General features: G+C 45.9%; 1 protein-coding gene across 10 annotated transcripts in view; it reads left to right on the plus strand.

The window, feature by feature from the left end:
• SCUBE2 (signal peptide, CUB domain and EGF like domain containing 2) overlaps positions 1-13,440 on the plus strand; it is a 70,011-nt gene extending 56,571 nt beyond the window's left edge. For all 10 annotated transcript variants that reach the window (XM_012095795.4, XM_012095800.4, XM_012095803.4 and 7 more), the window contains 6 exons: positions 2,255-2,422; positions 3,155-3,316; positions 6,208-6,405; positions 7,796-7,948; positions 12,143-12,222; positions 13,128-13,440. In XM_012095795.4, coding sequence (XP_011951185.2) covers positions 2,255-2,422; positions 3,155-3,316; positions 6,208-6,405; positions 7,796-7,948; positions 12,143-12,222; positions 13,128-13,280 — 914 coding nt within the window. In that variant the 3' untranslated portion in view covers positions 13,281-13,440. The remainder of the gene's footprint in view (positions 1-2,254; positions 2,423-3,154; positions 3,317-6,207; positions 6,406-7,795; positions 7,949-12,142; positions 12,223-13,127) is intronic.
• The last annotated feature ends 13,046 nt before the right edge of the window (positions 13,441-26,486 follow it).

Consider the following 26,486-nt stretch of genomic DNA (forward strand, 5'->3'; position numbering starts at 1 on the left):
TTAATGCAGAGGATGTGTACTGCACCATGGAATTCCTACTGGTAGAAACTTTACTGGGCTCATCTTATTTGCTGAATAAATAAATGAAGACCTGACCTAACACACTGGCAGAGAAAATGTGTATTTGTTGCGACTGCATGTTTCATTACTGTAAATAAATGCCCTCTGAGACCTGAGTGAGCAACCAGTGTGGAGGGACTATCTGAAAGTGTCAAAAAATGGAGAAAGTAGCTCTGATTATTTCAAGATTTCATCTCAAAGTCATAGCTTATTGATTTTTTCTTTAAATTGGAGGATAATTACTTTACAGTGTTGTGTTGGTTTCTGCCATATAACAACGTGAATCAGCCGTAAATATACGTATATCCCCTCCCCCTTGAACTTCCCTCCTACCTCCCACCCCATCCTACCCCTCTAAGTCATCACCGGGCACCAAATTGAGCTCCCTGAGTTATATAGCAACTTCCCACTAGCTATTTTACATATGGTCATGTTTGTGTTTCAATGCTACGCTCTCAATTTGTCCCACTTTCTCCTTGCCCCGGTGATTTTTTAAAAAGTGTCCATCTGGCTATTTTGTTAAAACTCCGTGAAGAGTTTTTAATCATCTATAAAATATTAACTCTGGAGCCACACTTACTCGGGTTCTATGGGCTTTCTTCCTATTTTACTGTAAATGTCTTTATTAAACAGTAGAAGGGCCAGCTGTCCTGACACTCTGTGGGCTCAAATGGATGGTGTGATTTGATCTGGAAATTTTTAGGTGATGTCCAGGGCTGAGTGCACCGGGGCCCTGGCGACCCTGCCTCTCTTTCTAGTGACCTCTGGGGCCAACTTTAGTTCCCACCTTAATGACTCCAAACTCAACTACAGGACCTTTTCTGATTTAAAAATCAGATCCTCAGATTGACTGTGTGACTTCTAGCATAAACTTTGGCCTGTTATGAAATCCTAGAACCAATGGTAACATTGATAAGGAGGTACTTTGGGGGCATCTGTTCACACTTGTATGTGATCTCAATAATATACATATTTATAGTAAATAAGAACACTAGTAATAATAATTTATTGAATACTTACCTGCGTAAGGCATAATGCAGGCATTCATGGATAGTTCAGTGAATTACTCATGTGGTTGCTGTATCACTACAAAAACTTTATGAGGTTAAAGTGACTCATTCAAGGTCACATAGCCAAAGAGTAGAGGATTTAGAATCTGAACCCAGGTCTGACAGACTCCAGACTCCTCCGTCAGGTGTATTTGTTAAATACTGTTATATCTATAACTTATGGTTAGAAAGAAAACTGTGAAAATTAATAGAGGAGAGAGGATTAGGAATATAAGACAACAGGTTTCTTTTTATAGCATCTTGTTAATGACAAGCTAATTCCTAAGTAAATATGTGCTTTCAGAAATCCTTTTGTTTATGGCTGTAATACTTGTCATAAACTAAAATAAATAAATAAGGCATTTAAGGCTTCCCAGGTGGCGCAGTGGTAAAGAATCCACCTGCCAGCGCAGGAGATGCAGAAGACCTGGGTTCAGTCCCTTCTTTGAGAAGTCCCCTGGAGAAGGAAATGGCAGCCCACTCCAGTATTCTTACCTAGAGAATCTCCATGGACAGAGGAGCCTGGCAGGCTACAGTCCACGGGGCTGCAAAGAGTCAGACATGACTGAGCGGCTGAGCATGCACACACACACACACACACACACACACACACACACAGGTGTTTGAATAAATGCCTCTGGGTCCCTCTGTTACTGTGGATGGGATTGGCTGTGCTTAGTAGACTAAATGAGGGAGGCCAGGACACTCCTCAATGTGAGGAGATGTAACTTAGTAAATAAAATTGGTAAAAACTGGTAGACCCTTCCATAACCAAGAGTCTTTTCATCCCAGGATGTAATCAGCTGGGTGACTGCAGGCAGCAAACCCTCTCTCTGGGGCCTCTGGCACTTCAGTGGCTGCCTGGACCCATGTAGTCCTCAGCCTGCAGCATACTCAGGCCTGCTCCATATTTCAGAAGGGTCAAACACTTGTCTCCATCTTCGCCCTGTGGGTAAACATCAGGCATCCACATGCCACTTCATCGGGGTCAGCTGAAGGGCAGGACAAGGCTTCTGCTTGCTGAGGTGGGAGCTGAGGTCAGCACAGGTGGACAGGCCTGACCACATCTCTCTGATCTCACTTGAAGAGAGGTGCGGCAGGCTCTCCCCAGAGGCCTTGCTCACCTAGGGTCATTCCTCCCCCAGGTCTGTGCCAACCTGGTGAATACTCTGCAGATGGCTTCACACCCTGCCAGCCCTGTGCCCGGGGCACATTCCAGCCTGAAGCTGGCCGCACTTCCTGCTTTCCCTGTGGAGGGGGCCTCCCCACCAAACACCCTGGAGCCACTTCCTTTCAGGACTGTGAAACCAGAGGTGAGGACTTGGCAGCTTGCCTTTTCCCCAAGTGGAATTTTCCTTTTGAGAACCAAGGGGTCTAGTACAGCTCCGAGCAAGCTCAGCCCGAGGCGCCCCATGTGGAACTCAGCAGCAGGGAGCTTAGGTCCCCAGGGCGATTCATTCCTGCAGGATGGGCAGGGAGCGCAGGAACTGCCTAGACGTGGGCCACCTCGCCCTCCCACTTTGGCCCCTTTGGATGGGGCTGACTGCAGGGAGACCGGGGAGAAGCACACAGGTTTAGTCCCCAGCCTCCCTCTGCTCCTTCCTTCCAGGCTTCCTCTAGCACTTCTCCCTTACCTAGAGCTCCCTGCTCCAGAACAGACCCTGCCCCTTCTCTGGAGCCTTACCCACCTCCTGCCAGAGTTCAGCCTGGAGCCTGGGGACAGCTCTGTGTCCCTCCATGCTCACAAGCTGCTGTGCATGAAGACAGAGCTGTGAGCTTTCATGTCCGATGGCACAGACTCTAAACTCAGAAGATACACCGATACCTCATTCCCTTTGTAATTTTCTCAGTGTCATGAGTCACAGGTCCCACCCAAGCTGGCTATTTAGGGAATTAAGTGTTGATTAGCCCCAGATTAGTCGGAAAGCAGTACCTCACTTGGGAATAAACATTTCTTTCATGAACTGTGAAATTTCTTGTGTTGCATTTGATAAAAATAGTCTTTTTGTTGTTGTTGTTCTCTCCACCCTCCCCCACTCCTGCAGTTCAGTGTTCACCTGGACATTTCTACAACACCACTACTCACCGATGCATTCGTTGCCCAGCAGGAACATACCAGCCAGAATTTGGAAAAAATCATTGTGTTTCCTGCCCAGGAAATACCACGACTGACTTTGATGGCTCCACAAACATAACCCAGTGTAAAAGTAGGTTTCCCTCTAAGGCTTTTCACAGTATGCTTAAGAGGGCAAGTGCCTGGGCCTACCTGGGGGTGGGGGATGGCAGGGGTCCTTGGTTCATTGGGGACCATGGAGCCACTCTTAGCCCCACTCAGGGCTCTGCCGATAGCTCTGGACGCTCAGGTGCTCACCTGTATCCATCCAGTCTACTTCTCCAGACAGGCAAGCTGTACTGGCTGTAATTTCCTGCTAAGAGCAAAATGTCAGGTCAGCCCTGTTCAGCAAGCACTGTTTGAGGATCTGTGCTGTGTCAGGCACTGCAGGCAGAATGAGTCCTTGGTTCTGCAGCAGCACCAGCTGTGGGATTTCGGAGGCAGCAGCCACGCCCTCTGTCTGGTGCTATGCTGTGCTTAGTCGCTCAGACGTGTCCGATTCTTTGCAACCCCATAGACTGTATGTAGCCCACCAGGCTCCTGTGTCCATGGGGATTCTCCAGGTAAGAACACTGGAGTGGATTGCCATATTCTCCTGCAGGGGATCTTCCCAACCCAGGGATTGAATTCAGGTCTCTCGAGTTGTAGTCGGATTCTTTACTGACTGAGCCACCAGGGGAGCCCCCCTCTGTCTGGAGAGATGAGGAAAGGCTTCAGGAAGGTAGGAGAAGGTTTTAATGGGGGAGGTTGGTGGAGAAAAGAAGAATGAGCCTCAGGCCCAGGAGAGCAGCTGGGAGGAAGCACAGACTCAGGAGAATAAAAGGCTTTATGGGAGGAAACCCCTGGACCTGATCGTGGAATGTGCTGCAGGGAGGCTGAGCAGACCAGGAAGGGAGGCCTTATTGACCAGAAAAGGAAGAAAAACCACAACCTGAAAGTTGAGAGTTATGTTTTATTCGGTGCACAAAGCTGAGAACTTAAGCCTGGAATGCAGCCTCTCTGATAAGCTGTAAGGAACTGCTCCAAAGAGGCAAGGGAGGAGCCAGGATACACAGCAGTAAAGAGAGACCAGGTAGTTGGAGCATTAAAAGACTACTGTTAATCAAAGAAAACCAGACATCTCAAGGAATTTAACACTTTTCTGTGTATGGGAAGGTGCAAGCGTCTGGGCTCACGGATATCATTCTTTTGACATGCACTCAGCTATCTGGGGCCAGTGCCCTCTGTTTTCTCATCCTGAGTCTCCTCAGGGTGCACCCTTTGGGGTGCCTGCAGTGTCTCATGGCTCGAGGGCCGCAATATCCTTTGTTTACTGCTACTGCTATGGCAGGCAGCATGTTTTCACTGTGGTCTTGAAACTGCCAGGCTAGAGAGTTTGGTTTGTATTCTGTAGGAATGGAGAGGTAAGTCATTCAACAACTTGTGTGGTTTGTTTGATTGTTGTTTATAACCATCATGTGAAATTCTCTAGTAAAGGCCAAAAGACAATCTAAGCTGATTCAGTGTCATTAAGACTGTCATGGAGGGTAGCAGAAGGCCTCTCCAAACTGCAAGAGTAGGGGATTGCAGGGGTGAATCATTGGAATTTATGACTGGAAGAGCATCTAGTTTTCTCTCTATCCCAATGAAGTCCTTTTAATAACATCCTCATAAGTAGCTGTCTAGCCTCTTTTTGGGAGAAGGCAGTGGCAACCCACTCCAGTACTCTTGCCTGGAGAATCCCATGGATGGAGGAGCATGGTGGGCTGCAGTGCATGGGGTCGCTAAGAGTCAGACACAACTGAGCGACTTCACTTTCACTTTTCACTTTCATGCATTGGAGAAGGAAATGGCAACCCACTCCAGTGTTCTTGCCTGGAGAATCCCAGAGACGGGGGAGCCTGGTGGGCTGCCATCTATGGGGTCACACAGAGTCAGACATGACTGAAGCGACTTAGCAGCAGCAGCAGCAGTCTCTTTTTGAACATAGACCTTAACAGGAAGCTTACTGCGGCTCATAATATCCTAGTCTGTTGGTAGATTAGACTTGGTCAGTTCACAGTGTGAGGAGATAAGGCTTTTTCTCCCTACCGAGATGAATCTGTCTCCTTGTCCCCCATCCCTGGCCCTCATTTGTTTCTTAGTTCCTTGGGTGGCCAGTCAGGCTCAGAGGCATCCAGAGCACTCCCCTCCCCTTTTTCTCTTCCAGGAACAAAAGCCTATTTATTTATTTTTTTCTGCCAGGAATAATAAATCCAAGTTACAACTAGAGAGGCCAAAGGTAGTCCCTTCAACATCTTCTTGAACACATTCACCTGATAGTTTTAAACAATACGCTCCTTAAGGGCAAGAATATTTGTTGGATGAGTGGAGAGATAGTTAGTGACGATGTGGCTGAGCTGGAGTGTGTGTGTGTACCCACAAGTGTGTACTCTCCTTGTCTTTGGTGCCAGAGGCGAATGTGCATCATGCCCCATACTGACTGATAGCTGAATGGAATTCTCTTCCCCACTTGAAAATAAAACCTGGTCTTGACCAGAGAGGAAAGTGAGAGTATGACTGCCAAGTCTTCATCAGAGATGTCTAGGAAAGGGTAGGATACCCTCTGCTGAACAGTCAGCTCTGTTCTCCCTATTTTGACAGACCTGCCAGTTTTGTACCACCTGTTCTCCCAGCGCTTGGACTTTGTAAACAAAACAGTAAAAAATAAAGTTATTCTTTTGTTTCACAAACACCTGCCCCTGACCTTCAAGTTGATGAGAAAATGATGCTCTGGGAACTCAGAGGGGTGGGCTCTGTGTGGAAAGCTAATGTACGTGGGCTCCTAGTGGAGGCTGGGGGTTGGGTGGGTGGGGACTGGTACAGACTTATCCCCACAGTGGTGTTCAGGCCCTCTTCCTCCATGGCAACAGAGATGCAGGGCTTCTCCCTAGCCAAGCGGGTGCTGGCCGGGACATGATGATAGCTCTGTTGTACTTTCGTGACTCATGGCATTTCCTCTTCCAGACAGAAGATGTGGAGGGGAGCTGGGCGATTTCACCGGATACATCGAATCCCCAAACTACCCAGGCAATTACCCAGCCAACACAGAATGTACCTGGACCATCAATCCACCCCCTAAGCGCCGCATCTTGATTGTGGTCCCTGAGATCTTCCTGCCCATAGAGGACGACTGTGGTGACTACCTCGTGATGAGGAAAACCGGTGCGTCTCACGCCTCTGCTTCCCTCTCTTTCTGAGGCCAGCAGGGAAGCCTGATGGCACACCACCTGGCTTTATTATTTTAAAAATTTTTTATTGATGTAGAGTTGATTTACAAGATCATGTGAATCTCAGGTGTACAAAACAGTGATTCAGATTATTTTCCCTTATAGGTTATTTCATAATATTAAGTATAGTTCCCTGTGTTGTACAACATGTTCTCGTCGGTTATGCCTGACTTTAAATGGGAGATGCAGGCCTAGAACGCCCCCCTGTATTAGAACAGAGATGAGACGTGAGTTTACAGGGTTTGCCAAGAAAACAAACTTTAGACAAAACCACAGGTTGAGACCTCCTGTTGAACCCTAGAGGAAGCAGTCCTGCAGGTCGGTCTCTCCTCTGTGCTCACTGGGAAGCCTCTTTGGCAAGGATACAGTGTCAGTGAACCTCAGGGAGGGCTGATTTCAGGACTCCAGACACAGGCCTCACCCTGGGAAACAACTCATGGCTTGGGCACTGACCAAGACCAAGGGCCTGGTCCAGCCAGGAGGGACCCACCTCCCATCCTGACACGTGACCCAGTGTCCATAAAAGGATACTGCCATCAGCACAGCTTAGAGGCAGCATAGTGAGGGGGCTCTGCAGCCAGACTTCCTGGGTCAGAATCCCAACTCCACCTCTTATTAGTTCTATGATCTTGGGATACATTCTGGAACTTTCTTCCTCAGTGTGCTCATCTGTTAAAATGAGGATAATAATAGTTGCTACCTCATAGGGTTGTCGCGAGGAATAGATCAGTTTATATTTGCAAAGCACTGAGAATAGTAATGATACACCAGGCCACCACAAAGTGTTTGTCATTCTTATTAGTGGTTATAATGCCTGAAGTCAGGTGTGAGTCTGAGTCCTGATTTTTCCACATATTGGCTGTGTGACCCTGTGCGATCCATATGCTTAATTTCTCTATAAGTGAGGGAACCACTGCACCAACTTCCTCTTGTTTGGGGGAGGGCAGGGTTAAGTGAGATAAAGCCCATAAAGTTCAGAGCACACTGCCTGGTCCCAGGAAGCATGCAGTCAATGGTGGTGATTATCACTAGGTTCCAGCAGGTTGGCTCTAGAATGTGAGGGCCCTAACTCAGCTCCTGCATGACTGCTGCAGCCTGAGCTGCTGCTGTTTGCCAGCCAGGGGCCTTGCAGTGAGCTGTCCGTAGGGCCCACCACCACCAGCTGCATCTGCTAGATATCCAGGGCTAGATCTCCAGTTTCCTTTGGTCCTGAAGAACCTTGCACATGACTTGTTCTGTGGTGTGAGTATCTGAAAAGATGAGTGTCCATTGTCTGCAGGCTCAGTGGTGACTTGAACCCCATCCCCTCCAACTTCCCTTGGCAGCTTCATCCAATTCTGTGACAACGTATGAAACCTGCCAGACCTATGAACGCCCCATCGCCTTCACCTCCAGATCCAAGAGGCTGTGGATTCAGTTTAAGTCCAATGAGGGGAACAGCGCCAGAGGGTTCCAGGTCCCATACGTGACATATGATGGTGAGCACTGTGAAGCTCAGGCTGCAACATGTGTAAGGAGCAGCTCTGGTTTGAAGAGAACCTACTCTGGGCCAGCTGGTGGAGTGCTGACAAGCACACATGCTCAGCAATGCAGCCAGGTTAGAGAAAGGACATTGCTGACTCACAAGTGCCAGTTTCTAAGCAGGTATTTGGAGACGCTAACAACAAGCATGAAAAGATGTTTAAGAAAGTAAATAAAAGTGAACATAGCTTGATGGGGTGGAATGTGGGCATTGGAGTTAGGCAGGTTGGGTATCATCTTTTTTGTGACTTTGTGATGTTACCAACTCTAGGCTTCATTTTCTTAATATGTAAATGAAGATAGATAATCATTAGACTTAATGTGAGAGTTCAGTGGGATAATCCGTAAAGAACTTGGTTTGGTGCCTGGCACATAGTAAATGCTCAGCAAATATTAACTTATTATGATTGTGGCTTTTCTTATATGGAATCCTAAGGATGGAGAAAAAGACCTGAGTTCTGGTCTTGTCTCTGCCACTAACTTTCTGTTTAACTTTGGGCAAGTTAGATGACCTCTGGTTTTACTTTCTTCTTGTTAAACGAAGGGGTGGCTGATGTGAGCCCTGGGGCCCTGTCTAATTCTGAGATTTGGGTGACAAACATTTACTAGGAACACAAAATGAACTAGATCCTGTCCTGGAGGGACTCATAACCTAGTGGGGGAAGAGTCATCTATTCATCATGAACTTATTCATTCATCCATGCAGCAAATATTTAATGAACATCTACTATGCCAGGTATTGAGTGAAGAGCTAGAGACACTGCGGTTAGTGACCGTCATAAAATGTATATGGTATTATAGATGCTACAACAAGGCATGTACAAGGTTTTGTGTGAGGACAGAGAAGGGGCTGCAGTTCACTTTGCATGGGTTTTTGGAGAGAATAAAGCAAATTCTCAAGAGGTTTGAGTCAAAAGAATTTATAAGTTTTCTTATAAGTGGCAGGAAGAACATTCAGGAAAAGGAAATTACATAGGTGAAATGATGGAGTACTTGGCATGTTGGGGACTGATGATTTGGCCAATTGGTAGGGTGCATGGGGCTCAGCAGTGAGATGAGAGTAGCAGGAGACAGACTTAGGCTATGACGAGACTCAGGTGCCAAGCTCAGAAGGGTAGACCTAAGTTTATAGGGAGCCACTGAAGGTTTTCAGGTAGACAAGTATGAAAAGTTGGTGTTTTGGAAAGACAGTATTCTATGGAGTTCCTAAGAACACCTCACATAGTTTATTTCTAACATGTGATAAGATCTAGAATCATCATCTTGGTGCCTAAAACATGTCAGACGCCAAGACAAAGCATCTCAGCATCAGACTCCTAGATGGACACACGTGACTCCCATGTGGCTCTGCTGGGAGACAGAATACCTCCTTTCCCCACAGGCAGCCAGCCCACAACCGCCCCCATCTGGGATGAGGAAGGCACCCAAAAACCACGGAGAAGCCAGAACAAATGTCACCAGAGCTCACACACTTTAGTTCAGGCTGTTCTCAACTCTGTGACACATAAAAACATCTTGCTTTTTTAATTAAAAAAAAATTCAAATAAAGAGTTGTCGCTTGAACCAGAGAAAATTACGTATAACTCTGGTTAGGCTCATGAGAATGGATCTGGCACGTCACAGCAGAAAATAGTTGAAAAATGCTGCTTTGGCTATGCAGAGCCTCTTAGGTCCTGACCAGAGCCTATTTAATATTTTTTCTCAACATATATTTCAGACAAATCTGATATGTGGTTCTAAACCCAGAAGAACAGCAGTTGTGTTGAGAAAGGGCAGCTGAGGCTGCTACAGACTAGCCCACCGGCCCGGAGAAGCAGGAGGGCCAACAGCTGCGCTATCGTGTGCCGAACTCAGGACTGGTGCCAAGTGCGCTTGACCTGGCGCATTCCTCCCAGCCGCCCAGGCAGTAGATGCGGCTGCACGTCTTTCCTGATTTATAGATGAGGCCGCTCTGGCTTAGAGATTTAAGTAAGAGCCCGAGGACACAGGAGGACAAAGTTGCAGGGCCTTTGCGGCTCCTGAGTTCTTACCTACAACACTGGAGTGCTTTTCCCATGACAACTGGAGCAAGTGAGAAGAGAGTCATTCTTAAAAGCAGAGGAAAGACTTAAAAAAAAACTGGTGCTTTTGAGGACTTCCCTAATGGTCCAGTGGTTAAGGCTCCACGCGCTCCCAGATTCAATCCCTGATCAGAGAACTAGATCCCACATGCTGCAACTCAGACCCAGTGGAGCCAAATAAATAAATAAGAATTCAAAAAAAGATGGTGATCTGGAAGCATTTGTGGTGGCAGACAGCTCTCCAGCATAGTGACAGGCGTTCCTAATGGTAAAGTCCTCATCAGAAGGGGCTAATTCTCTGAGGTAGAAACTCAGCAACAGAGGAATTCAAGATTTTAAAAAAAGTGTACCCTTATTCATATTTTATAGGTTTTGTATTCACTAAAATTAAAGGATAAGAAGAAAGAGACCAAATGAACAGAGGACCAGAGACATTGTACAAACACGCATTCAGTTAGTAATTATGAGTATTATCCTATGAATTTCCATTTCCCATCACTTGACTAGGGGAAACTTTTTTTGAGAACTCCTCCCACACAGTTCCAGTGATGTTCTTATGACTTGTTTGGTTTTGTTGCACATGATATGCATACAAAGAGGCACTTTTTTTATGCCTGGAATTTTAAAGAGATTGTGTCTTGCATATGCTTGATTTGAATTATGACTGTAGGAAATAGGCTAGACTTTGAAACGCTGCTGCGTCAGGGAGGATGATGACTGAGAATTGAGCTTTGGGATTTAGCAATGTGAAGGTCACTGGGGACCCCAACAAGCAGTTTTGGGGGAGTGGTGGGGGCCACTGTTGACTGGAATGGGTTTAAGATAGAAAGAAAAGAATAGAATTGGAGACAGTGAGTGCTGACAATTCTTTCAAGGAGTTTTGCTATGAAGGGGAGCAAAGACATAGGATGCAAGCTGGAGGGAGAAATAAGGTCAAGAGAAGGTTCTAAAAAAAAACCCCAAACTAGAGACACAACAGCATGTTTGTTATGCTGATGTGAAAGACTAGCAGAAAGAGAGAAGTCCTAGTGTAGGAAAGGAAGGGCAGAATGACAGGAATAACGCCCTTGATTTGGTGAGAGAAGAGGGAGCTAGTGAGCAAAGTGGAGGGGGAAGCCTTGGCTGGAGGCTCTGAGGGTGCATCTGAGGGAAAATGATCAGGAGAGGGTGTACAGGTGCTGGTGGGTGACAGAGGCAGGGGAGAGTCTGTGGGAGTCTCTGATTGGCTTCTTAGTATCAGAGGGGTCATTGTTCTCATGGCAGCTGTGTTACCCACCAGGGTTCTTGGCCTTCCCCGATCATTCCTAGAGGACAGACAAGAAATTCAGGCAAGGCTTTACTGGGGCCCTGCTGGAGTGGCCAGGGGAGGGAGAACAAACAGGTTCCCTTGATTGCTCGCTTGCTGCTCCCTGCTCCCCGAGAGGGTGCAAACTTGTTCCTTATATGGGGTGAGGGAGGGGATGTGTCCAGGGGTCGGGCTGGAGGGGTGGCTTCGGTGTTTTGCCCACCCCTTTAGTGGTGTCGTATGCCGGGGGCATGGGCAGTACCCTGCTTAGTACTCTTGCCTGGAAAATCCCATGGGCAGAGGAGCCTGGTGGGCTGCAGTCCATGGGGTCACAAAGAGTTGGACACGACTGAGTGACTTCACTTTCACTTTTTACTTTCATGCATTGGAGAAGAAAATGGCAACCCACTCCACTGTTCTTGTCTGGAGACTCCCAGGGACGGGGAGCCTGGTGGGCTGCCGTCTATGGGGTTGCACAGAGTCGGACATGACTGAAGCGACTCAGCAGCAGCAGCTTCAAAAGGGGCAGTTGGGTTTTTTGGTCTCCTTGTATCTTTGGGGTCAAGAGTTTGTCCCAACTGAATATGTGTGCCGTTATTTTTAGTCCCATACAGTTTCTCTGTATTTTGTTCCAGGAGTGGCGTGTCTAGGTGCAAGCACTGCAGCACTGCTGCACAGGATCCCAGGTCCCAGCCGGTATCAGCTGCAGAAGGGGCATTTCCCAGAGCATTATTTGAACAATTAAAGAAAAGAGTGAGCTTGGAAATAACTAAACCATAGCAATAAAAAATATGTCCTTTTTTCAGAGGACTACCAGGAGCTCATTGAAGACATAGTTCGAGATGGCAGGCTCTACGCGTCTGAGAACCATCAGGAAATACTTAAGGTGAGTATGTACCTAGGTGGGCATGGCAGTTACCCATGCCAAGCACCACAGAGGAAAGTTTCCTGTCCCACCACATTGCTGCCTCTCAGACATTGAGCCTGCTCTGGGCTGAGGGCAGTTTTACATCTTCACCAGACTTAGTTTCTTTAAAAACAACAACAGGGAGTTGTTTTTAGTGTTGTCAAGTGTTTATTGTGTTGTTTAGTCACTAAGTCGTGTTTGAATCTTTTGCAACCCCATGGACTGTAGCCCCACCAGTCTCCTCTGTCCATGGCATTTTCCAGGCAAGAATACTGAGTGGGTTGCCACTTCCTTTTCCAGGGGAGCTTCCCAACCCAGGGATGGAACCCGCATCTCCTGCATTGGCAGGTGGATTCTTTACCACTGAGCCACCAGGGAAGCTGTTTTTAGTGTTGTCAAGTAAAGTTGTATTTTTTAATCTAGAAATATGAGGAAGAGCAGTGGGAAACTTGTTTATTGTAAATCCAAGCCAGCAGCAAATCATGTTTTCATGTTTATTCTCCAAATAGTTGAAGAGTCTTGGCTCCTTGTTCATCCTTCAAGCCCAAAGTTCACCAACTTTCAGATATTTATAAGTATAAATAAACACTTGCCACATCACTAACCCTAAAAATATTCCCCAAATTCCAAAGTTATCATGTGGTTTAAGAAAACAATTTTTTTACATATTAAGTTTTCTGTTATGAAACTAACATGTGCTTTTTAAAGATCCTTGGGGAGAAAAAAAACTGGAAAAAAGGATAAAAATTAGAGGAAACAATTTTCACAAAGTGTTTTTCAGCCTATCAACTTACTGTCTCACAGTGGGACATTATAGTTCCATTGGCAAAATGTCATCATATTTAAATATTTTGGCCCAGTAACAAAAATTCTGTTCTTTTTAGGATAAGAAACTGATCAAGGCTCTGTTTGATGTCCTGGCCCACCCCCAGAACTATTTCAAGTACACAGCCCAGGAGTCCCGGGAAATGTTTCCACGATCCTTCATCCGATTACTCCGTTCCAAAGTGTCCAGGTTTTTGAGGCCTTACAAATGACACTGCCCACATGCCACTTGGCACAATGTTCGGCCTGTGGGCTGGCAGGACACAGCCATCTGCTTCTGCAGCCAGCATAGATGGATAACGCTGCCTCTAGTAGCAGTGACTGGTTAGAGTTCAATTTTTATAGATAATACAGATATTTTGGTAAATTGAACTTGGTTTTTCTTTCCCAGCATTATAGATGTGGACAGAGAATGGGTTTGAGTCCTACCTGTTTCTCATTGGTGTGGGCATCCGTCTTGGATACATTAAGGGCTGGCTGAGCTGGATTTCAGTCAGCTTAGGTGAGACTTGCCTGTCCTTCTCGGTCCTCACTTCTCCTCGAGGGGGCTGCCTTGTCTGAAACTTCAGCTTCTTCCAGCATAGCCTTCCCTAAGGGGGCCCTTTGTACTCAGGTGTTGGCTCTGACCAGGCAGAGCAGGAAAGCGGGGAGGAAGGGAAGGGGAGCCCTCCAGACACCATCCACCTCCCCACGACCCAAGACCTGGGAGGACCCGGTTTTCTCCACAGCCTTCTCCAGTCTGTGTGACTTAAATTTGATCCCCGCAGCTTGGATTCCAAGCAGTGATCACCAAAAAAATACTTAAAGCAGAAAGAATTAGAAATAAAAAGGTGGGAACTCAGCACTTCCACAGACAACATAATGTGGACCTGTCGATGACCTTCCATGTTGCCAGTTTCCATCTCGTAGCAAATGCACCGTGCTTGTCTTACGCCTGCAGCTGTGCCTTCAGGGCACTGCTCTTCTGGGCACCGAGGTAGGGCCTGGACAGTTCAGATCCGATGTGATCTCCTGATGGATGTGACTTCATCCATCATGAAAAGCAGATTCACACACCCTGAGTCAGTACCGCCAAGGGTCCTCCTTCCAGCTGGGCTTCCCACCACGGGGCGGTGGAGGTCCAGGTGGTGGCGCTATGGCCCAGCCTGTCACGCTTGCCTCCTTCCCCCGCTCCAAGCTCAGGGACCACCTGAGAGCGTGAGCTGCACGGCTCAGGGTGGCCTCACTCCGTCAGTGGTCACACCACCGCCAGAAGCAGCTGCACTAACCCCAGCCTCTGAGTACCGCAGAATCATCTCACTTTCGGTCAACACGGTGGGACCTCATAATCATTTTCTCCCACAGGAATCCGATTTTTCAATACTATTGAATTTTTAAAAACTGAAATCCACAGGCAAAAACCTTATTACAGTGAATTAAAAAATTCTATCAAACAAGCTGCCATTTCCCTAATGAAAGGGTTGCCTACAGGCAACCATATTGTTTTATTTCAGTAACTAACTCCACACACAATCAGTTCTCTACACCAAAGTACCAAAAAGATGATCAACAGATATTTCTGAAGAAAATGAAGATTATTTCATTGTTGAAATCACTTTTTACCTCAGTGATTTTTTTTAACCTATAAGCAATATTGACTTTTTTAAAGCGCTTAATCAAAGTTTTTTAATTTATTTGAATGGTCCTAAGTACCCTTTTCTAAGTCTCTCATGAAAAACTTGAACATCTTCATTTAGGTATCATTAATACAAGTCCTTGTAATTTATAATGCTGGAACTTGGCCTATATTTCTGAGTCTGACTATAATATGAAAATTCAGATGTAACATAACATGAGTTAGTGACCTGACCGATGGGGTGAGCTGAACTGCACCATTCTGTCCAAGCATGTTAGTAACTATATGCTCAGGACTGTCTGGTTCCAGACTGCTGATTTCATAAGGCAGCTGATGGCAGTACCTGGGGCTTGGAAGGAGGCTGCGTAAACCTGGTCTCTGTGAAACATCCTCCAGGAGCCGGACCATGCACAAGCCACTGAGGCCCTCATGAAACTTCCTGTCTATACCCATCAACCACTCTGAGAGACTCTGTGGTCCCATTGGAATGCTGGTGGGCAAGGGCTACTGATACTATCTGCTAAATCAATAAATAGTTAACTAATATCACCTCTTTGCCTTAGGGTTGCACAGTGACAAGACAGACAAGGTCTTGTCGTTTTAGAGCTTACCATTTAGAGGGAGGAGACAGACAATGAACAAATCAACAAGAAAAGTATCAGCTAATAGTAAGTGCTATGTTGAAAAATAAAATAGGTTAATATAAGGGATGATGGTGTGGCTGTTTTAGGTTTGGGAATCGTGAGGGTCCTTCTGGGTAAATGATTTTTCAACTGAAAAAAGTGGCGAGAAAGAATCAGCCTTTGGCCAATCAGGGGGAGGAACATTCCAGAGAGAAGAAAGTCAGGTGCAAAGGCTATCTAGGCAGGAAAAAGCGTGTGTGTGGATCACAGACTAGTGAGAAGTCAAGTGGTATGAGATGAGGCCAAGAAGCCAGACAGGGTCAGAACACACTGGGCTTTGGAATCCAGAATGGGGGGTGTGGGCTTAATTCTAAATATGTTGTGGAGCTTTTCGAAGGGGTTTAAACAGAAAAGCGGGGTGATCTGATTTATGTTTTTAAAAGAGAGCTCTGGATACTCTATGAAGAATAGGTTTTAGAAAGCAGGCACGGAGGCAGAGAGCAATTAATAAATTATTGCTACCAACCAAGCAGCCATCCAGCGAGAGGTGAGGCTCTCTGGGCTAAGACAGTCTTAGTGGAGAGGACAGAACAGAAGGATTGTGGACATGTTTTGGGAGAGAGTCCCCAGAACTTCCTGATGATTGGATGGAAATTAAATGGAAAGACAGCAACTGAAGGTGACTTCTAGTTGCCCAAATAACTGGTAGATGAAGACTGCAGAAGGAGCAGGTTTGGGACATATGACAATTCAAACACCTGTCTACCAATTCTCTGATGCTTCTTCCATGGAAAGCTGGGCATCTTTTACCCCTCCCCGTGAATCTGGGGTCTGTGATTAATGAACCAATACTCTATGGCAGAAATAACATTTTACCAGTTCCTGGACCCGGGACTTAAGATACTGGCAATTTCCTCTTCCTCTCCTTGGGAAACTCACTGGGCCCTCAGTCACTGTACCTTGAGGAAGCCATAGCAGCTGGTGAAGAGGACCCGCACCCATAGCCTAGCTGACTCGCAGGTGACAGCTAGCAAAGCTTGCCAGCTAGGGGAATGAGCCACCTTAGAAATAGATTTTCCAGCTGATGCTTTGCTGAGCAGTTCCCACTGAACCGTACCCAAATGACAGACTTGTGAGCTAAATCAATGGTTATTATTAAGTCATAGTGATTTATTATGCAATACAATGCTGGAAAAGAAGATAAGGTCAAGAATTCAATTTTGACCATTCTAAGTATGAGATATCTATCAGGTAACCAAATGAAGAGTTCAAATAGGCACCTGGTTCTACGAAGTCCCAGGAGAGCTCGGGACTGGAATATGAATTTTAATGTCACAGGATAAAGGATAAGACAGATTGAGGTCACCTGGGAAAAGTATGTGTAGATAAGACCGGACAGCTCTGAATTCTGGAGGTCCCTGTGTGGACAGAATTTACAGGAGCCATTGATTAAGTCAACAGGAAGAGGTCAGAGCTGAGCTTTGCCTCCTCAGAACTGAGTGGGCGAAGAGTCTGAACACGCCCTTCCCTCCAGCTGTGGATATTGTTCTCAAGCTATTTACTGAAGTGCTGCTTTTGTGGCTGTAGCTACGTTCCCCTTGAGTTTCCAGTGCTAATAAAAGAGTGCTTGCCGCTTCTCACAAATAGATGATTATCTTCACTTTGGAAAATTGCTTCCTCTGAATCACCCTCGGAGCTGTTAAGTACGTTGTCTGTAGGTACTCACTGGATTTAGGTTCGCAGGTGATTTTATAGTTGTCCTGTGGGAACTTGGGAAAGGCAGCAGCTGTACAGCACGAAGATTTGTGGATCTTTGCAGGAAGATGAGCCAGGGCTGCTGCCTGCTGCCCTCCACTGCAGACTCCCGCAGCCTGCTGGGAAGCAGGGGGCTCCCACACCCAGCCCAGCCTCCATCTCCTCCTCAGCTCAGGAGACAAGCCTCTGGCTGGGGCTGTCAGTATCTCCGCTTCCTTTCACACAGCAGGATGGATGCTGGGAGCCTTACCCGGCTGCATCACTCTTGGTCAGTGTTTGGGAGGCACGTGGATTGGGTGAGGCTCGAGTAAAGCAGTTCCTTACCAAGTCAAGAGAACCTTGTCACCTGGGGCCTTCTTTTAGGCAAGGCATCAACTGACTCTGAACGCAGGTCCTAGGCATGGCCAGTAGGGGCCCATCCAGAAGAAATTTGAAGCCATGGTATGGCTTTCTCTCTGTGTCATCTTATACTCCAGGGGCTTGTGAAGCCAGCTCAGGGATGTCCTGGGTATTTGTGGTACCCTGCTTCCTTCTCCCTTCAGGCAGTCCTGATTGGCCTACAGGAGACAAACCTCAGGGCCCTGATAGCCCAACAGGGCTGCTTCTATGATTGACAGCTACAAAGACATAACCACCTAGCAGGGATCACTTTCCAGAGAACACAGCAGGATTGAAATAGATTTAAAAACTGAAAGCACTCTAATTCACAGGCAGGATGTTCTAGTGGAATAAAACCCATCTGCCATTAACAATGATCATAAATAACTCAGCATCACTTGATTTTCAGAGTATCTTATTAGGGGAATGTGCCTACAGATCTTAGTTTCTAATAATTCTTTGTTATGTGTTTGCTCATTCATTTGTTTTTATATGTTTACCGAGAGCTTAGACAGTATAAGGTATTGAGAAGCTGGTGATACTGTGGTGGGAAAGATGCTCTTGTCAAATTTAGATTCTAGTTGGGGGAGACAGAAAATATGTATATAGTAAAGTCAAGGGTGTTGTAGAGAAAATTTAAAAGAGTGAACATATAGAGAATGAGGAGGTGGTGGGAGGGAGTTGCCACTTTAGATAGGATGAGCTCATCGTTGGAATCGTGAATCCAGTTCCCTCCCAGGGCGCTCGCTCCTTAAACCAAGCCTGGCAGCACTGCGCCTGGCGGGCTCCTCTACCTACCCAGCAGGAGCTTGACAGTTGGTCTCAGGCCAGGCTGACCACAGCTCCAAGCAGTGAACGAGGCGTTTTGCAATTCCTAGAACAGGCGCCACCTAGTGACTATAAATGGGATCCACTTGCGTTTCAGTCATCCCACTGCCTTGAAGCTTAAATGACATGGGGGCTTAAATGCTCAAAATTCAAGACAAAATGTTACCAATGGGATGCTGGGGGCTAGGGCTGTGGTTTGATAACAGATTGATTGCATGTTGAATGTATCTGTTTAGATCATTTCCTTCTCTCTGCCTGTCCCAATGACTAATGACCAGGTAAGAAGTTATTGATCTTTGCATGTGTGTGTGTGTGTGCTCAGCTGCCTAGTCGTGTCCGACTCTGCAATACTATGGACAGTAGCTCAGCAGGCTCCTCTGTCCATGGAATGTTCCAGGCAAGAATACTGGAGTGGGTTGCCATCTCCTCCTCCAGGGGACCTTCCCAGCCCAGGGATCAAACCTGCATCTCTTGCATTGGCAAGTGGATTCTTTACCACTGAGCCACCTGGAAAGCCCACATTGATCTTCAGGTCCTTTCAAACTATCAACAATGCTGTGAATCATGTCCATGTCCAAAGACACACACATACTGCATTCATTCATTCATTGTTATGGTTGGATACATATTCCTGAGACAGGAGGAAGAAGGACTTGAAAGAATGAGGGGGAACAATTATTCACAAATTGTAATCTTGTGTAATTTTCACTGCATGTCCTTTCAAGAGCTACCACTCTCCACTGACTTGGATTGTCCTCTGATCCTATATTCCTTTTTTAAAGTTTTTTTTCTTATTTGCTTATATATATATTTTGGCCAAACCACATGACTTTGGGATCTTAGTTTCCCATTCAGAGATGGAAACCAGCTCCATGGCAGTGAAAGCCTGAGTCTTAACCACTGAACCACAGTGGTTCAGTTCAGGGAACCCCCTGATCCTATATTCTATCCTAGGGCTGCAGGATAATTTGGAGGCACATTTTGGAGTTTTCCATCTTTCCCTTACGCAGTGCGAAAAGCAGAAATACAAACCTGTCTCAAATCTGAGCTTTGTTGCTTGCTTTGCCTTATTATACACACTTTGTGGTTGAAAAAATATAATAGTTTCTGAGCAGGAAATGGAACCAATATCCCAGGGAGGACAGAGCCAGCAATGTGTGATGGACACACTCACAGCCAGCAGAAGAGTGTGGCAGGAAGAGTGTGAGGTAGGGGTGAGCCCTGGCCAGGCTTGCTGGGCTCAGCCCTCTGCAGCCTTGTGTGTAACTTGCTGTGTGTGGCCGCAAACTGGCCATCGTTACCCAGTGCCAGTGCAGCTGCAGTGAATGGTGCCTGCCCATCGATGGACCTGCAGACAACATAGAGGATGGCAATGGTGGCCAAGCAGGAATGTGCAGCCGGAACCTCAGTGTTAGATCCGGGTGACTTGGTTGGAGGAAGGCAGTTTTTAGCAGCCACATCAGGCACCAAAGCTGAGGTTTTGAGTGATGTGAGCACAACTAGAAGAGGCTTGGTAAATCAACACTCAGGGTTTCCAATAAGGAACTGAGGGGACTCAAGCAACAGGAGTCACCAGATAGTCCCCCTCTCAGTATTCCTAATGTACTTTTCTGAGAATACACTCATTTTCTTTATCTAAATGCAAGAGTTCTCTAAAATCTATATTTCATAATATTCATTTTCTCCAAGACTCCCATTATGTCCTCCGCAGTACCTGGATTTGTCCTCTACATCTGCCACTTCACTGCTGTGTGACCTTGCACAAATTACTTGACCTCTCTGTGCCTCAGTTTCCTTATATAGTATCTTTTTTTTTGGTCTGGCTATTGATTGTGAAAACTGATAAACATCTTTTACTATTGTGATTATATTGTGAGTATATTTAATACTGTTGTATCATGATTGGTCAACAGAAAATAATAGAATTCTATATCACTAAATCTAAAAACAAAAGAAAGAAAGATAAAGATAGTCCTTACTGGATAGGGTTTTGTGAGAATAAAATGAGTTCAAACATGGAAAACTCTTGGAAAACTGCCTAGAAGGTAGTATGGACTCAATAAATTTTGGCTATCATCATTAGCATCATCATTATCTTCCACTACTTGAGACTAGAGAAGTTAAATCCAAGATACATTTTAAAAATGGGTTCATAATCTGCTAGTTTCTCCCATTTCACTGAAACAGAAATCCTTTGGTTACAAGCTTTCTGGTGGGATGTGTTCTAGGAACACATTAGAGCTTGAATTACAGCTTGAAGAATTAAAGCTTGAAGTAGGAATGAAAGGCCATAATGTCAGACTTGGGTTCTCTCCCACATGATCTTCTGAAAACCCTAGACTCCTGAACTGGAAAGGAGAAATGTGCTCTTCCAATCTCCCAAGACTATCTCTCTCAGGTCAGAAACAGCACCCACACACAGAGACATGTCGGCCTTTCATCTTTTCTTATCTCCAGCCCTCACCCTGTGATGTGTGGGGATGGCAACACACCTCCTTGCTGAGCTCAGAATCACACATTCCCCAGAACTGCTCCTTTCAAGTTTAATGTTTCCAGTGAGAAGAGGTTCAGGCTTTCTTCACTCCCAAGAGGCTGTGCTCAGGGCTGTAGGCAAATAAGACCAATGAAGACACCTACTTTGTCAGGGTGTGAATTCCACCTGAACTGAGTAATTCGCATGAGCCCTTGTGGTCAGTGGGACAAAGTCCCTGATGAGACTGGAGGACATAGGCCTGGCCAAGGTGGTCTGAGCTATCATGCAGCATGTGTCTTGGAGGGCACAGAACTCAAAGTGAAGTGTGCTAATGGAGTGTAGACAGCCTGAAAAGAGAGAGTTTCACCTTTCAAAAATGCATAAATGGGAGAGGGGGAAAGGCAGTAATTATACAGTGCAGAAATCAAGCAATACCTTGATGAGGTGATCAAAATTAGCATCTTCATTAAAAGGCAGATGGACAATGTGTGGCTTTGGAGGAGCACGACATCACCTAAACAGTACTCAGGTCAGGAATGCAACCCTAACTGGGCAAACACAAAGTGAGAAATACTCTATTGTTTAAAAGATAGGGGAGTTGAGATACAAATAACTTGCACATCAAGGAAATTTAAAACGTTCGTGTTTCAAAGGACATAATCAAGAAAGTAAAAAGGCAACATGTAGCACTGGGAAAAGTTTGCAAATCATTTACCTGGCGAAGGACTTGTAGCTAGAATATATAAAAGCTCTTACAATTCAATAATTAAAAGACAAATAACTCAAAATTATCCAAAGAAATATTTTTCTAAAGAAGATAAATGGCCAATAAGCACATGAAAAAAATGTTCAACATAATTAGCCATTGCTACTGCTGCTAAGTCGCTTTAGTCGTGTCTGACTCTGTGCGACCCCACAGACGGCAGCCCACCAGGCTCCCCCATCCCTGGGATTCTCTAGGCAAGTATACTGGAGTGGGTTGCCATTTCCTTCTCTAATGCATGAAAGTGAAAAGTGAAAGTGAAGTCGCTCAGTCGTGTCCGACTCTTCGCAACCCCATGAACTGCAGCCTACCAGGCTCCTCCGCCCATGGGATTTTCCAGGCAAGAGTACTGGAGTGGGGTGCCATTGCCTTCTCCAAATTAGCCATTAGGGAAATGTAAATCAAAGCCTCAATGAGACACCATTTTTTTTTATAATACCCACTAGGTTGGGTATAATCAGAGACAGACAAGTGTTGGTGAGGGTGTGGAGACACTGGAATGCTCATACACTGATGGTTAGGATGTAAAACGGTATAGCCATTCTGGAAAACAGTCTGTTAGTTTCTCGACAGATTAAACATAGAATTACCTTGTGCTGTGCTTAGTCCCTCAGTTGTGTCCAACTGTTTGCTATCCCATGGACTGTAGCCTGCCAGGCTCCTCTGTCTGTGGGGATTCTCCAGGCAAGAATACTGGCGTGGGTTGCCATGCCCTTCTCCAGGGGATCTTCCCAAACCAGGGATCAAACCAAGGTCTCTCACATTGCAGGCAGATTCTTTACTTTCTGAGCCACCAGGGAAGCCCAAGAATACTGGAGTGGGTAGCCTATCCCTTCTCCAGGGAATCTTCCTGACCCAGGAATCAAACCAGGGTCTCCTGCATTGCAGGCAGATTCTTTACCAGCTGAGCTACCAGGGAAGCCCAGAATTACAATATGACCCAGCAATTCCACTCCAAGAAATGAAAACGTGTGTCCATATAAAAACTTGCACACAAAAGTGCACAGCAGCATTAATCACGATAGCCAAATGAGGAAACAACTCAAATGTTCATTATCTGATGAAGGGATAAACAAACTGTGATAGTATCTTTACAATGGAGTAGTATTTGCCATGAAATTAAGTGAACTACTGATGCATGCTACAGCATAGATGAACCTTGAAACTGGCTAAGTGAGAGCAGTCATTCACAAAGGGTCATATATTGTGTTGTAGTTACATGAAGTGTCCAGAATAACTAAATCCATAGAGACAGAACCTGTAGATGACGGGATGCCTAGGGCTCCAGGGAGGTTGGGAGGAAATGAGGAATGGCTGCTAATAGGCACACAGTTCCTTTGGGATGATGAATATGTTCTAAAATTGAATATAATGATGGTTGCCCAGTTCTCTGAATATATTAAAGATTATTGAATCATACACTTTAAGTGGAACATTGTATGGTATATGATTAATGTCTCTAGAAAAGAGTTATTTAATAAAAAGATGGAGGACTGTATTCTTCAAAAATGTCAGTGTCATAAAAGACAAAGAAAACTGTGGAGATGCTCCAGATTAAAGGAGGCTAAAGAGACATGACAAGTTCAACTCCTGACCCTAGCCTGGATCCTGTACTAGAGGAATATATCAAAAAGAACATCATTAGGTCAATTGAAAAAACTGAAAGACGAACAATAATAAATAAAATTATTGTACCAATGAAAATGTATGAGGTTTGTATTTGTACTCCAGTACTCTTGCCTGGAAAATCCCATGGATGGAGGAGCCTGGTGGGCTGCAGTCCATGAGGCCGCTAAGAGTCAGAAACGACTGAGCGACTTCACTTTCACTTTTCACTTTCATGCATTGGAGAAGGAAATGGCAACCCACTCCAGTGGTCTTGCCTGGAGAATCCCAGGACGGGGGAGCCTAGTGGGCTGCCGTCTATGGAGTTGCACGGAGTTGGACATGACTGAAGCGACAGCAGCAGCAGCAGCAGCATACATGAGAAAAATCCCTATTCCTAGGAAATAGATAATGAAATCTTAGTGGTAAAGGGTCATAATGGATGTAACTTTTCCTCAAATGGTTCAGAAAAATTTTTTTGCTTGGGTGTGTGTTTGTATGGGTATGGACATGCGTACTGATATAACCAATGGAGTAAAATGTTAATGATCTGGTTAAAGGATATATAGCTGTTCTTTGTATTGTTTTTATTTTTGTAAGCTTTGGTAAGTTTAAAATTGTTTCCAAATAAAAACTTTAAAAAAATAATCACAAGGACGTATCTCCCCAGGCAGTGCAGAGCTGCATGAAAATAGGTCAGTGAATGCCATGTGAGTGTGTGTGGTGTGTAGATGTCTGCACGCCCAAGCATGGAGCCCTTGGCCTCTCTGCTGCCATTGCCCCCAAACCCAGAGCTTGTCCAGCGAGGGCCACTGGCCTGTCACTGTCACACCTAAGCGGCATGCTTAGTTACTTAGGCGGAAGGCGGTGGTGGCCTTCATGCTCCTGAGGTAGACAGAAGTGACCAGTGTGCACTGAGCTGCCTGGTAGGCCCTCTCACCCTGGACAGGGGTGACAGAAAAAGATCTGGATACAGCATGTCAAGCCAAGGTTGTGCTGCATTCTGAGAAGCTCGCCATCTTCACAGTGTGTGCATGCACGCTAAGTCACTTCAGTCATGGCCAACTCCTTGCAACCCTGTGTACCGTAGCCGGCCAGGCTCCTCTGTCCATGGGATTCTCCAGGCAAGAATACTGGAGTGGGTTGCCATGCCCTCCCTCAGGGGATCTTCCCAACCCAGGGATGGAATCCACATGTCTTACATCTCCTGTATTGACAGGCAGGTTCTTTACCACTAGCGCCAGCTGGGAAGCCCCATCTTCACAGGTGTTTCCAGATGGAAGAATTCTCCCTTGGCCTGTGAAGGGTGCCCTTTCTCCAGGTTCTCTGCTTGTGCTGGGCAAAGGAAGGAAAGTGGAATAGGACTCTTATTTATTGAAGGCTCACTTTGTGCCAGGCCCTGTGCTTTACATGTTATCTTATTAAAACCACACAGAGCCTGGCCAGATGGATGAACTGAGGCTCAGAGAGCTGCAGTAACTTGGCTGAGGTCCCACAGCAAGCAAGGAGCAGAAAACACCAAGCAAGCCTCTTTCCACCAGAGGCTTGAGGTATTGAGATTTTCCCCCACCTTGTCCTGCCCTCTTTTGCTGTCTTATTTGAGGTCACAGCCTGTCCTCATCCCAGGAAATGAAATAAAATCGTCGCTGACAGGAATGGATCCAAAAGGACCAGCCAACTTTGGAAAATGCTGGCGGGGCTGCCATCAGCCCTGTTTAAGGAGGCTGTGGTGATGTTGGCAATAACCCTGAAGGAAGAAGACAGAAATAACGCTTGTCTTTGCAGTAACCTGCCAAAGTCGACACAGTCTTCAGGGCTGGATGCCAACTGGCAGGCACCGCGTAGCCAGAGATACGGGTAGGCATACAACACCTGCTGTGGACAGCTGTTTGAAGACTCTTCCTGCCAGAGGGATTTGGGGTGGCACTGAGGACACCAGAGTAGAAAGGGGATTCTGCAGTTACAACGGTGGAGATTGGGGAGTGAAGGGACAAGCAGACAGCGACCATTACTTCCAGGGTGTATCCCAGGGCAAAGCCAGAGCAAAATATCCATAGGTGGGAAGGGAAGGGGGATGAAAAGTCCTTGACTGTCTCTCCTTTCTCCTCTTCTCTCCTCACCTACTTTTCTGGCCTCCCATCTTCAGCACTCATCCTGTAGACCATCCTCCAAGGTCTCCCTGCAGACCCAAAGGAGAGTTTCTAGGTGGACAGATGATAAGCCTGGAACTGAACCTGCCTACAGTGGCTTCAGCTCAGAGCTGAAACACAGTGATGATATTTGAGCCTCTGGATTCAGCCATGTCTGAAATCCCTGCATTTTATTTTAATCTTACTTTTGTATTTTTGCTTGTGTGACATGTGGGATCTTAGATCCCCAACCAGGTATCAAAGCCTTGCCCCCTGTACTCGAAGGGGAAGCATGGAGGCTTAATCACTGGACCACCAGGGAAGTCCCTGCGTTTTTACATTAAAGGGACAAGAAGTTTTCCTTTAAAAAAAAATGAAGCATAGTTGATCTACAATATTGTGTTAGTTTTAGGAGCAAAATTTTCATTTCTGCTTAAGAAGTTTTCAGCTAGGTTTCCTGTCACTTATAATAAGCAGAACATGAATAAAATCCTAACTGAAACAGCATTAGCTTGTTGAGCATAATTTTCAAGGACAGATTCTCTATAACAACCCAGGAAGGATGTAGAGGATTTTAGAACAGAGCTACTTGACTTGGTAAATTCAGAATTCAGAGGCATCTGAGAGAGGAAGAGAGGGGGCCAGCTCCTGCCCCAGCAGGCCTTGCTTTTGGGAAGGGGGCAAGATGCTCAGGTGTGTAGGGAGGAAGCATAGGTCAGAGCCCATTCTTGGCAATCCTGAGACTGTCTCAGGTAATGATGGTAGCTGCCTTCTGCTGAGCCCTTCCTACTTGCCACAATGTGCTATGTGTATGATTATTTCATATAATCATCACAGCATCCCTCAGAGGTAGATATATCACCAGCACTATTTTCTAGACGAGGAGCTGAAACTCCGAGTGGTGAAGTATCTTGTTGCATACTAGTGAGTAGCAGAGCAGAGATTTAAACCTAGTGCATCAGACTCAAGAAACTTTGCTTTTAACAACTACATTATACTTTCCCCAAATGTGTTAGTGGGACAGGGGAGGTTATCAAATGGAGAATTAATAATCTGTCCTGTTGATATAGCCTGCCAGAGTTTACAAACTCCAATTTTATAAGCAATCTTACTGCATCCATTTTATCGATGTAGAAACTGAGGCTTAGAGGTAAGAAGTGACTTGCTCAAAGTCATTTGGTCAAATGGGATAAACTACCAAGAGGTCTGCAGTCTTCAGAAACTCATAGAGTATTTGCAGGGGGTGGGG

This window comes from Ovis aries, chromosome 15 (genome assembly GCF_016772045.2).
Source record: "Ovis aries strain OAR_USU_Benz2616 breed Rambouillet chromosome 15, ARS-UI_Ramb_v3.0, whole genome shotgun sequence".
Taxonomy (NCBI): Eukaryota; Metazoa; Chordata; class Mammalia; order Artiodactyla; family Bovidae; genus Ovis; species Ovis aries.